Source organism: Oncorhynchus clarkii, chromosome 17, assembly GCF_045791955.1.
Source record: "Oncorhynchus clarkii lewisi isolate Uvic-CL-2024 chromosome 17, UVic_Ocla_1.0, whole genome shotgun sequence".
NCBI lineage: Eukaryota > Metazoa > Chordata > Actinopteri > Salmoniformes > Salmonidae > Oncorhynchus > Oncorhynchus clarkii.
In genome coordinates this window covers 49710174-49723850 of record NC_092163.1, presented here as the reverse complement: position 1 = coordinate 49723850, position 13677 = coordinate 49710174, and the positions used below count along the sequence as shown (strand labels likewise).

The 13677-nt window shown below is 42.8% G+C and overlaps 1 protein-coding gene across 1 annotated transcript in view; it reads left to right on the top strand.

Moving 5' to 3' along the window:
- LOC139371028 (sodium channel protein type 8 subunit alpha-like) overlaps positions 1-13677 on the top strand; it is a 116551-nt gene that overhangs the window by 49075 nt on the left and 53799 nt on the right. The window contains exons 8-12 of the mRNA XM_071111055.1: positions 772-835; positions 1027-1168; positions 3289-3495; positions 4201-4518; positions 11150-11515. Coding sequence (XP_070967156.1) covers positions 772-835; positions 1027-1168; positions 3289-3495; positions 4201-4518; positions 11150-11515 — 1097 coding nt within the window. The remainder of the gene's footprint in view (positions 1-771; positions 836-1026; positions 1169-3288; positions 3496-4200; positions 4519-11149; positions 11516-13677) is intronic.

The following is a 13677-nucleotide window of genomic DNA, read 5'->3' as shown; positions in this document are numbered from 1 at the left end:
TGGTTCTGGGATTTTTGCTCACCGTTCTTGTGATCATTTTGACCCCATGGGGTGAGATCTTGCGTGGAGCCCCAGATCAAGGGAGATTATCAGTGGTCTTGTATGTCTTCCATTTCCTAATAATTGCTCCCACAGTTGATTTCTTCAAACCAAGCTGCTTACCTATTGCAGATTCAGTCTTCCCAGCCTGGTACAGGTCTACAATTTTGTTTCTGGTGTCCTTTGACAGCTCTTTGGTCTTGGCCATAGTGGAGTTTGGAGTGTGACTGTTTGAGGTTGTGGACAGGTGTCTTTTATACTGATAACAAGTTCAAACAGGTGCCATTAATACAAGTAACGAGTGGAGGAGGAGCCTCTTAAAGAAGAAGTTACAGGTTTGTGAGAGCCAGAAATCTTGCTTGTTTGTAGGTGACCAAGTACTTATTTTCCACCATAATTTGCAAAATAAATTAATAAAAAATCCTACAATGTGATTTTCTGGATTTTTTTTCTAATTTTGTCTGTCATAGTTGAAGTGTACCTATGATGAAAATTACAGGCCTCTCTCATATTTTTAAGTGGGAGAACTTGCACAATTGGTGGCTGACTAAATACTTTTTTGCCCCACTGTACATGTCTGGGTTAGATAAAAGAACATGCAGAATACAGTATAAATGAATGATGGTGAGTCCACTGCACATCGTAAATAAACACAGTCCCACATTCCACATAACCATAAGAGCCTGAAATGTATGAGTCAGATGAAGATAAAGATGTCCTTAACTTTTTCAGGGAATTTCTATTTCATTCCTGGGCAGCTGGATGCTCTACTGTGTGGAAACAGCTCGGACTCAGGGTGAGTCTCATGATCTATTACTACAAAATAAAACTTCCAGTAGATTGGAATAGCCACCATAAAAGGGAACAACAGAAAATAATCCTAACATAACTAAGACTTTCACGCAAATCATGCGTCGATGTCAATGGGAGATTTACTTAATGACTCCATGAAAATCATGACTCCCCTTCTCCCTCCCTTCCTCCCAGGCGGTGCCCTGAGGGCTACACGTGTATGAAGGCCGGGAGAAACCCAAACTACGGGTACACCAGCTTTGACAGCTTCGGCTGGGCCTTCCTCACTCTCTTCCGCCTCATGACCCAAGACTTCTGGGAGAACCTCTACATGCTGGTAAGGCCAAGCTCGTCATAGACAGGGAAAATGAATACTGTAATAATTCCTGCTTGTAACGGCAGGTAATTCAATGTGGGCGGCTTATGTGAGCAGCCGGAGAGCATTGAAACCAAAGCGATAGATTGAGACGGAGATGTTGTTGTTTTGAACTGAGAATTGACTGTCAGTTCTGCAGCACTGTTGTTTAACCTTTAACTGCAGTGGGCTAAATCATGGTCACACAGAGTGTTACTTGGTAGTCTTAAACAAATACACTTTGAAACAAATGTATACACCTCACACACACATGGTTATGGGCTTAAACAAATCTGTACCATGTTAGAGATAGAGTTGAAATGTATTCAATTATGAGTTTGCATCCCAATAGTAAAATAAACGGTTTAATATAAACACCAGATTTTAGTTAGTAAAACAAAAAGAATAATATTCCACCCACTAGGTCATTTGACTGCAGAAAAGGGCTATCGGCTAATTGGTTCATTAAGGCTGGCATTTCTGCCCTGTCTACAACATGCAAAGAAACTAAATCATCATGCTTGACAGTGGATCAGCAAATAGCCTCTCGGCATTTTCTCTCTCTTGGTTTCTTTGCCATCAAACTGTGAGTCACTGACTGCTTCTTGTCAAGGACTGGTCTGTCTGTTGATGAGAGGCTGCATGGATTCTACAGTATCTCAGAGTTTAACCAGATTTCTGGTCTTTGGTCATAATCTATGTCCCAGCTGCAGATGAGAAAGATTCTGTTTTAAGTTTGACTGGAAGAGCTTGAGAGAACTCAACATGTTGTTGAGTATTGCCTAATGTAAGTGTGTGTTAAAATAAGGAGGGCTCTATTTTCGGGCTGGCATTAAGTAAGAGCAATTGTTAAATGCACGCTCGTTGGCAATTTCAACATGTTAAGCCGGCGCTGTGCTATTTACCAACCCTTGCACCAAGATTGGTAATTTACCTGTCTTATATGAGCACGCTTTTGCTGAGGTGGGAAGGGTGGCAATATCTGAGGTGTGTCCTTAAAAACGTGCGCCAAAGTGCCAAGTTCAGGCAGAACTGGTGGGGATATATAAGTCCAATTAAATGCTGGTCTTAGCAATGGATTGTGACAGCTTAAGTGCATATATAAACCTTGTATTTAGGGACATAATAGACAAATGTTTTTTCCCATTTCCTTTTATTAAAAACCAGGCATAGCCTCCACTCCTCTCAATGAAGGCTGTTTTTTTTTGTCCTGCCCAAAGCATTCTCCGAGTAGTAAAGACTATCGATAAAGGGTTTGACTTCTGAGACCGCCTTCTTAATCACCAAAGCTTTATTAAAATATTAAGTTTGGGAGCATTAAAACAGTGAGCAGACAAAAGCACACCTGGAAGCACCTGTCAAGACTCCTGCATTATTTTCCTACTCTAGCAAACTGGCTCAAATGAAGATCCTACATCTTTATGTATAACCCTCTTTATACTTCAATTGGTACATTTTTAAGCTAGGACCCCGGGCCACAGGCGGGAGGCAGGGGCACTCCAGTACAGGAGGTGGATGCCAACCGCCGATATACCCCACAGAAGAAGAAGAGGCGGGGGCAACAACTGTAGCTAGCTAACTAGGACACTGGTAGACAGTGTCCTAAGCCCCCGCCTATCGGGCACTGCTTTCCCGCAGTTCTGTTAATGGCGTCGAAGGCAGGTGTTCAGAAGACAGGAGCGAAGGACACTGGGTACTAGCGTAACAGTATGTTACGAAATAGTTAGTACACGTTCACTATGAAGGGAACGAGCGTGCAACTCACATGTACTATACATTTTAGGTGTTGAATGTAAAGATTACTCCGCCAGGAGAAGATTACAGATGGTGTATTATGCATGTATGAGCCATTCCCAGAGAAACCTATTGGTGTGGATGTCAAAGCACCAACAGAGCTAACAGTGACAAAGATAGTACAGACACCATGCATTGACAGAGAAACACAGGGAAGTACCTCAGCTCTGGAAGAAAAATACTGCCACTTCAAACAATTAATGGGTAATGTTTATTCATTATGACCATTGTTACAGTATATGTTGCTTCTCTTTGTTTTCCCTCTTTCTTTCCCCCTTTCCTTCCTCCCTCCTCTCCCTCCCTCCCAGACACTGCGAGCGGCAGGGAAAACCTACATGATTTTCTTTGTGTTGGTGATCTTCGTTGGATCCTTCTACCTGGTTAATCTGATTCTGGCTGTGGTGGCCATGGCCTATGAGGAGCAGAACCAGGCGACGATAGAGGAGGCCGAGCAGAAAGAGGCAGAGTTCAAAGCCATGCTGGAGCAGATCAAGAACCAGCAAGAGGATGCACAGGTTTGTCCCTCCCTGGTGTTAGACTGGGTGAGGAGCCATCTGTCTGTCTGTCTCTCTATCTGTCTGATTGCTGGGTCTATCTGTCTGTACACAACACTCCCTTCACTTCTCCCCTCTCCTACCTGTTCTGTCTTGCCATCCTTCAGGATGCCCAGGTTAGTCCCAGACTGGGTGTGGGTGTTGTCTGTCTGTCTGTCAATGTCTGTCTGTCTTCTGGGATTCTTATCAGATTCGTAATTTAGTTTAATCCACAAAATTGTAGCTAAGGTTACTATAACGCCAGCTAGCGCTAGTCAGCTGTACTTGCACCAAAATCAGGTATTTCTCTTCCAAAAAGCGTGTTCTCCATCTGATAATGTATTGGTGAGCCAACCTGTTTTTAGGACTTTAATAACCATGACTTATCAAAACTCGTTTTCTCACGGCTTTGTCTTGTCCTGCAGTAGACATAGGCTATAGCCTAGTGAGTAGTTCATGCTCCATGCTCCATGCTAAAACATTTATTTAGCAAATATTCAAATCAGAAAAAGTTATTTGAACCACAGTAAACAAATCAGCCCTAGTCTGTCTGTCTGTCTGTCTGTCTGTCTGTCTGTCTGTCTGTCTGTCTGTCGGTCTGTCTGTCTGTCTGTCTGTCTGTCTGTCTCCCTTCATTCCCTTCACTTTTCATCTCTCTTACCTGTCCCCCACTTCCCCACCCCTCAGGCTGCTGCCATGGCGACCTCGGCGGGCATGGTGTCGGAGGCCGACGGGGTGGAGGGGGGCGATGCAACGGAGGGTGGAGGTCACCTATCCCGTAGCTCCTCTGATGCGTCCAAGCTCAGCTCCAAGAGCGCCAAGGATCGACGCAATCGCAAGAAGAAGTCTCGTCAGAAAGAGGAGGAGAAGAAAGAGAAGGGGGAGAAAGGCGAGAAGGTCGACCACGAGAAGCACGTTAAGTCCGAGTCAGACGATGGCAGCAGGAGGAGCATCTTCCGTTTCCCAGGCAACCGGCTGGGACGCAAGTCGTCCATCATGAACCAGGTAAAAACTAGCATCAGACAATAAAGATAAACTATTTTCTTAATTTAAGTCATTTTCAGAGACTTTCATGAGTAATGAGACATACAGTGCCTCATAAGTTTTCACTACCCTTGGATTTCTTCACATTTTACTGTGTTCCAAATTGGGATTAAAATTTATTTAATTGTCCTTTTTGTGTCAACGATCTACACAAAAACACAATAATGTGAAAGTGGAAAAACATTTCTATATATTTTTATTTATGTAAAATAAAACACTTTTATATCTTAATAAGATAAATATTCACCCCTTGAGTCAATATTATAAGCTATTTTGACAGCTATTACAGCTGTGAGTCTTGTTATTTTAACATTTCTTCAAACTCTGTAAAGTTAGTTGTTGATAGACAGCCATTTTCAAGTCTTGCCATAGATTTTCAAGCAGATTTAAGTCAAAACTGTAACTACACCACTCAGGAACATTCACTATCCTCTTGGTAAGCAACTCAGAAGGACTTTTTTTGAGAGAAACATTCCACATATGGCACAGAGGTAGATTTATGGAGCCTGAAAGTATTTAGATATGGAAACACCAGAGATTTGGCCCCCGGGGGCTGTGACAGACATCTCACAAAATGGCCATTGTCAGTAATACAACGTTATCGTTCTGAATTTTTTCTGAATTTTTTTTAGAAACACACCAAATGTTGCACGAAGGTAGATTTAGGTACCCTAAAAATATTTTTATATGGAGCAACCACAGATTTGGCCCCTGGGGGCCGTGGCAGCCATCTTACTATATACAGTGCCTTGCGAAAGTATTCGGCCCCCTTGAACTTTGCGCCCTTTTTCCACATTTCAGGCTTCAAACATAAAGCAATAACTGTATTTTTTTGTGAAGAATCAACAACAAGTGGGACACAATCATGAAGTGGAACGACATTTATTGGATATTTCAAACTTTTTTAACAAATCAAAAACTGAAAAATTGGGCGTGCAAAATTATTCAGCACCTTTACTTTCAGTCCAGCAAACTCTCTCCAGAAGTTCAGTGAGGATCTCTGAATGATCCAATGTTGACCTAAATGACTAATGATGATAAATACAATCCACCTGTGTGTAATCAAGTCTCCGTATAAATGCACCTGCACTGTGATAGTCTCAGAGGTCCGTTAAAAGCACAGAGAGCATCATGAAGAACAAGGAACACACCAGGCAGGTCCGAGATACTGTTGTGAAGAAGTTTAAAGCCAGATTTGGATACAAAAAGATTTCCCAAGCTTTAAACATCCCAAGGAGCACTGTGCAAGCGATAATATTGAAATGGAAGGAGTATCAGACCACTGCAAATCTACCAAGACCTGGCCGTCCCTCTAAACTTTCAGCTCATACAAGGAGAAGACTGATCAGAGATGCAGCCAAGAGGCCCATGATCACTCTGGATGAACTGCAGAGATCTACAGCTGAGGTGGGAGACTCTGTCCATAGGACAACAATCAGTCGTATACTGCACAAATCTGGCCTTTATGGAAGAGTGGCAAGAAGAAAGCCATTTCTTAAAGATATCCATAAAAAGTGTCGTTTAAAGTTTGCCACAAGCCACCTGGGAGACACACCAAACATGTGGAAGAAGGTGCTCTGGTCAGATGAAACCAAAATTGAACTTTTTGGCAACAATGCAAAACGTTATGTTTGGCGTAAAAGCAACACAGCTGAACACACCATCCCCACTGTCAAACATGGTGGTGGCAGCATCATGGTTTGGGCCTGCTTTTCTTCAGCAGGGACAGGGAAGATGGTTAAAATTGATGGGAAGATGGATGGAGCCAAATACAGGACCATTCTGGAAGAAAACCTGATGGAGTCTGCAAAAGACCTGAGACTGGGACGGAGATTTGTCTTCCAACAAGACAATGATCCAAAACATAAAGCAAAATCTACAATGGAATGGTTCAAAAATTAACATATCCAGGTGTTAGAATGGCCAAGTCAAAGTCCAGACCTGAATCCAATCGAGAATCTGTGGAAATAACTGAAAACTGCTGTTCACAAATGCTCTCCATCCAACCTCACTGAGCTCGAGCTGTTTTGCAAGGAGGAATGGGAAAAAATTTCAGTCTCTCGATGTGCAAAACTGATAGAGACATACCCCAAGCGACTTACAGCTGTTATCGCAGCAAAAGGTGGCGCTACAAAGTATTAACTTAAGGGGGCTGAATAATTTTGCACGCCCAATTTTTCAGTTTTTGATTTGTTAAAAAAGTTTGAAATATCCAATAAATGTCATTCCACTTCATGATTGCGTCCCACTTGTTGTTGATTCTTCACAAAAAAATACAGTTTTATATCTTTATGTTTGAAGCCTGAAATGTGGCAAAAGGTCGCAAAGTTCAAGGGGGCCGAATACTTTCGCAAGGCACTGTAGCCGGAGACTACCACTATTTTACAAACCTTTAATCTACAAAAAGTCGTGGCATATACTTCTTTGACCTTTAAAGTCACGGTTTATAGTTCTTAGCCTGGTTCTCCTGAAAACCAAAAAGTTGAACAGTTACACACAGTATAATACAATGAGTACTGCAGCCATGTAGGCCACATTTGTAGGAAAACGTAAACGTTTCTGGGACTGCTTCTAGTGGAGGTGAGTTAGAATGCTCTATTGATGAGGTAGCTCTACCTGCGACATAAAACCAGCCTCGGCCCAAGACGGAATATTATTTTGGTCTAATGGGTTGGGTTCCATGAGCATTTAAACAAATGGTTACTGAAGCTACTTCCCAATGCCCATATCAGGATGAAATACAGACTAACTAGAGCTGTACCTGTGAAAAATATTTGAGTAGGTCACAATTGCTGTGGACAATTCTCTCAAGCTGTGCTTCAGTGAGACAAGAACTGTACATGACACAGAGAATCTTTTACTTTCACCACATTTTGGTGGTCACTGTTGATTTGAGGAAGCATCAGGTAAAGGTGTACTTACTTCCGCTAAGGGACCTCCAAAATCATAATTAAAGATCCTTTTTATTAGGTCAGTGGATGCAATCATAGAAACGGACCAAATATTTTAAAAAGAACATCAAAAGCCCTGGAACTAAGCCGCTAACTTACTATTTGGTACTAAGCAAAGGGATCTCATAGCTTTGGACCTGACTTGACACCCTGTATTCATAGCAACCAATGGTGTGTATCAACCAACAGCTGTGTGTTACAAAAATGTGTTACAAAAACTATAATGCAGTATAACATATAGCCTATTTGGGGTGAAAGGTCTGTGTTGGCTCCATATCTTAGTCTTTGTAGGGTCCATAAATCTATCTCTGGGCCAAACTTGGAGCCTTTCTCGTAAAATAGTTCTAAGTTGTAAAATATTGGTACTGCTAGGCAGTCATTTTCAAAGATGGCTGCCACAGCCCCCTGGGGCCAAATCTGTGATGGCTCCATATCTAAATATTTTTTGTGATATATAAATCTAACTCTGCCAAATCTGATACGTTTATTTAAAAAAAGGACTTCAGAACTGTAACATTGTAATACAGACAATGGCCATTTTGTAAGATGTCTGTGGTGGCTCCATTTCTAAATCTACCTTTAATCTACAGTGCCTTTGTGTCAAATGTGCTTTGTATATCTGGAAATAGTTCTTCTGACCATCAAAATAGTGTTACAGTCAGCAGCCATGGGTCCATAAATCTAGCTCTGTGACAAATTTGGTGCCTTTACCACAAAGCATTCCTTTTGAATTGTAAAATAGCTTTAATGTTGGTGGCCATTTTCACAAATGGCTGCCAATCGCCCCAGGGGCCAAATCTGTGGTCACGCCATATCTAAATCTTTTCAAGGTACAGCGCATTCGGAAAGTATTCAGACCCTGTGACTTTTTCCACATTTTGTTACATTACAGCCTTATTCTAAAATGTATTAAATTAATTGTTTTCCTCATCAATCTACACACAATACCCCATAATGATAAAGCAAAAACTTTTTTTAAAGATTTTTTTCAAATGTATAAAACAACAAATGGAAATACCTTATTTACATAAGTATTCAGACTATTTGCTATGAGACTCGAAATTGAGCTGGATGGAAACAGGTGCATCCTATTGATTATCCTTGAGATGTTTCTACAACTTGACTGGATTCCACCTGTGGTAAATTAAATTGATTGGACATGATTTGGAAAGGTACACACCTGTCTATATAAGGTCCCACAGTTGACAGTGCAGGTCAGAGCAAAAACCAAGCCATGAGGTCAAAGGAATTGTCCGTAGAGTTCCGAGACAGGATTGTGTAGAGGCACAGATCTGGGGAAGAGTACAACAAATTCTGCATTATTGAAGATCCCCAAGAGCACAGTGGCCTCCGTGATTCTTAAATGGAAGATGTTTGGAACCACCGAGACTCTTCCTAGAGCTGGCCGCCCGGTCAAACTGTGCAATTGGGGGAGAAGGGCCTTGGTCAGGGTGGCCACTCTGACAGAGCTCCTTAGTTACTCTGTGAAGATGGGAGAACCTTCCAGAAGGACAACCATCTCTGCAGCACTCCACCAATCAGGCCTTTATGGTAGAGTGGCCAGACGGAAGCCACTCCACAGTACACAGCCAAGACAACACAGAAGTGGCTTCGGGACAAGTCTCTGAATGTCCTTGAGTGGCCCAGCCAGAGCCCGGATTTGAACCCGATCGAACATCTCTGGAGTGACCTGAAAATAGCTGTGCAGCAACGCTCCCCATCCAACCTGACAGAGCTTGAGACGATCTGCAGAGAAGAATGGGAGAAACAAGCCTGGCACTCTGCTACAAACCTGGCACTACAAATACAGTAGATACAATACTATGTGTGTAGATTGATGAGAAAAAAATGTGTAATCCATTTTAGAATAAGGCTGTGACATAACAAAATGTGGAAAAAGTCAAGGGGTCTGAATACTTTCCGAATGCACTGTACATACGTCTGTATCAAATTTGATGCTTTTATCACAAAGTGAATGATTAAGTCAAATTTCTCAGCTTAGCCACCCGACTACAATGATGTCATACCAATGCAAGGTTTCATGTTAATGTAACAGAGGTTGCTACTGAGTGACAGAATTACTAAGGCCTCACACCTCTCCCTCGCTGCCATTTTTTATTTTCTCCTTTCTTCTTTTTCTCCTTCCTGGTGATAGTCAGTGACGTCGCATTGTGCCGACACATCTTCTGTTCAACACTAGTGCAAAGGAGAGCAGTTTTAGTGTAGCAGCAGTGACTGTACATTACACTAGTCTTGGTCTGTTTGGTGTGAGGGAAGGGAATGCCAGAGAGAGGCTTGCTTTCACAGGACCCCTCTACATTATTTATAAGGCCTTTTCATTGATCATTCACGGCCCTGCTGATAGCAATAATCTAGCTGTGTTTTTTCATTACTCTGAGAAGCCCAGTCAGAACTGTTTACTAAGCAAAATGGACCTTTGCATAATATTTGTGTGCCTGATTTCTAAAGTGACCATCTTCTAGTCTTTAGTTGCTGTGTCTTTCCATGTTTGAATTAACCATGATCTCTTTTCTGTCTCTGTAGCTAGGTTTCCATCCAATTGGCGACAGATTTGCGAATATTCTAAAATCTGCATAAAGACAGATACACTTCTTCCCACCAGTGGTGTGTTTCCACCACACAAAATGTCCTTTTTCGCTTAAGTTTTCATGTACCGAATAAAAATCGAAGGTTCAATATGTTTCCATCGCATTTTCAACTCTACCGACAGTTTTGTAGCAAAAACAAATGTTAAATAACAAATGTGCCTACTCTGTTCTTGGCAGAGTAAAGTAAAAAATGATAAAAATAACACAATAAAATAACAATAATGAGGCTCTGTACAGGGGGTACCGGTACCGAGTCGGCGTGCGGGGTACAGTCGAGGTAATTTGTACATGCACATCATAACTTATTTTCATCTGTAGCCTAATAAACTGCAAGGTTTCCCGAGTCATACTGGGAGGACTACACACCATGTCATCGCGTAAATCTAAGTTTACTTCGAGATGATGGTTGTTATATCAATATTTGTGCATAAAGGGGTTTCCATCATAATTGCGCGCATAATACATTTTACAGACACAAAAAGATCCCGCCATGTCGAACAAACAAATGATCTGTCGGCATTTATGAAATTGTACCCCCTGTATATAGCCTCGTTATTTAACCTTTATTTAACTAGGCAGTTAAGAACAAATTCTTATTTACAATGACAACCTACCCCAGCCAAACCCTAACCCGGACAACGCTGGCCCAATTGTGCACCGCCCTATGGTAATCCCAATCATGGCTGGTTGTGATACAGACTGGAATTGAACCAGGGTCTGTAGTGAAGCTTCCAGCACTGAGATGCAGTGCTTTAGACCACTGCGCCAGTCAGGAGCCACATTTAATCTTCATTTTACTTTCTTTTTTTCATTCTTTCTCTCGCTCCCTCTCTTACCATCTCACACCAACCCCCCCTCTCTCTTTCGTGCTTTGTATCGCTATCTGTCTCTTCTTCTTTCTCATCCCCTCACCTCTCTCTCCCTTTACTTCTCACTGTCTCACCCATTCTTGTTCGCCCCCACCTATCTATCTATATTTCCCTCTGTTTCTCTTCTCTCTCTCCATCCCCCTTCTCCCTCTCCCTCCTCCAGTCTCTCCTCTCCATCCCGGGCTCGCCCTTCATGTCGCGCCACAACAGCCGCAGCAGCATCTTCAGCTTCAACAAGGGCCGCCCACCCAAGGACGTGGGCTCGGAGAACGAGTTTGCCGACGACGAGCACAGCACGGTGGAGGAGAGTGAGGACCGCCGGGGCTCCCTGTTCATCCCCTACCGCCGCAGCAGCTACAGCGGCTACAGCCAGGGCTCGTCGCGCCTCATCAACCCACTAGCGCCCCACATTGGAGGGAAGAGGAACAGCACGGTGGACTGCAATGGCGTAGTGTCACTCATCGCTCACCAGCCCGGCGGGAGCCTTCTGCCTGAGGTGAAAATAGATAAGGCAGCCACTGACGACAGTGTAAGGAAGTCCATAAACACTTTATAGGCATGATGGAGGTTGCTCCTGCCCTGGTCTCTCCAGCTTCTTTCTCCTCTTTTACCTTCTCCTCGCCTTTCATTTCGGTCCGGTTTCCTCTCTCTCTCTCTCTCTGTCTCTCTCTCTCTCTTTCTCTCTCTCTCTCTCTCTCTCTCTCTATTTCTCGTCCTCTCTCTCTCTCTATCTCTCTCTCTCTCTCTCTCTCTCTCTCTTCCTCTCCCCTCCTCTCTCTCTCTGTCTCACTCTCTCTTTCCCTTCTCTGTCCTTCCTTCTCATGAATTGCTCAGCACTCACAGCCTTATTACACCACTCCAATGTTTAGTCTTTATTTCTCCCTGGCCCCCTCGCTTCAGCTGCTCTGAGTGGCTTCCACCAATGAAAAACAACAGATTCCTGGCCTCCATTATACCATAGTAACCTGTCTATTAGCATTTAAGTCCGTTTAAAATCAAGAACTTATCCGACAAACAGATAGCTCTCCCTAGGATGTCGTGCCCCATCCCTCTTAATCTGGCCTCTTCCCAAGGATTTGCAAATTCAAGACCAGTTTATTCTGTCTGTCTTTCAGCACAATTTATCCACCTCTCTTTTGTCCACCGCCCCAAGCTACTGTAGTTGCAATAAAACATAATCTTTTTCCAATAACAGCATTCTTCCTCATCCTAGTTACACTAAAACAGAGGTGCTAGTTAGTACCAAAAAAGGGTTCTTTATTTTGTCCCTGTTTATAAAAATGTGTATGGTTCTTCATTACACTGATAGAACTAGAAGGTTCTTCATTACACTGTTAAATATTTCCCGTCTACTGGTTGTAGTGAAAATACTGTGCCACTGTGTCTGCAGGTACTATAGAGATTGTTAAAAGATTAGGATCAATAGATATTCTGTCATTTGTCCCTATGGGCTTCTCCCAGAAGCTTGGCTGGTGCATAAAACCCACAGATTCAGACACACAGAAGGTGTGATGGTCCGCACTCAAAAAAAGATTTTAGCGTTTTCATAGCATACGCAGACATTTTGGCCTTGCAGCCTTCTAGATGGGGACGTTCAAGCGGCACACAGTCGACTACAAGGAGCAGAACGTCTACACCTGTCTGTCCTAGAATTTTGAAAATAATTCCAAACAGAATTTGTAGGGAACAACCAATGAGCAGCAGTTGCTTCTAATCCGGGTTGCCATTCATCTGATGTGGCTTCTCTGGTCTGCCAGAATTATAGTGTATGGGAGTGGGCACAAAGGGCAATTGAGGGCATCAGGTGTGAACCATTCATGAATCAAATCAAATTTGATTTGTCACATACACATGGTTAGCAGATGTTAATGCGAGTGTAGCGAAATGCTTGTGCTTCTAGCTCCGACAATGCAGTAATAACCAACGAGTAATCTAACCTAACAATTCCACAACTACTACCTTATACACGCACGTGTAAAGGGATAAAGATTATGTACATAAAGATATATGAATGAGTGATGGTACAGAACGGCATAGGCAAGATGCAGGAGATGGTATCGAGTACAGTATATACATATGAGATGAGTAATGTAGGATATGTAAACAAAGTGGCATAGTTTAAAGTGGCTAGTGATACATGTATTACATAAAGATGCAGTAGATGATATAGAGTACAGTATATACATATACATATGAGATGGGTAATGTAGGGTATGTTAACATTATATTAAGTGGCATTGTTTAAAGTGTCTAGTGATACATTTTTTACATCAATTTCCATCAATTTCCATTATTAAAGTGGCTGGAGTTGAGTCAGTATGTTGGCGGCAGCCACTCAATGTTAGTGGTGGCTGTTTAACAGTCTGATGGCCTTGAGATAGAAGCTGTTTTTCAGTCTCTCGGTCCCTGCTTTGATGCACCTGTACTGACCTCGCCTTCTGGATGATAGCGGGGCGAACAGGCAGTGCCTCGGGTGGTTGTTGTCCTTGATGATCTTTATGGCCTTCCTGTGGCATTGGGTGGTGTAGGTGTCCTGGAGGGCAGGTAGTTTGACCCAGTGAAGCGTTGTGCAGACCTCACTACCCTCTGGAGAGCCTTACGGTTGTGGGCGGAGCAGTTGCCGTACCAGGCGGTGATGGCGGTGATACAGCCCGACAGGATGCTCTGAGTGCTTTTGGTGACAAGCCAAAT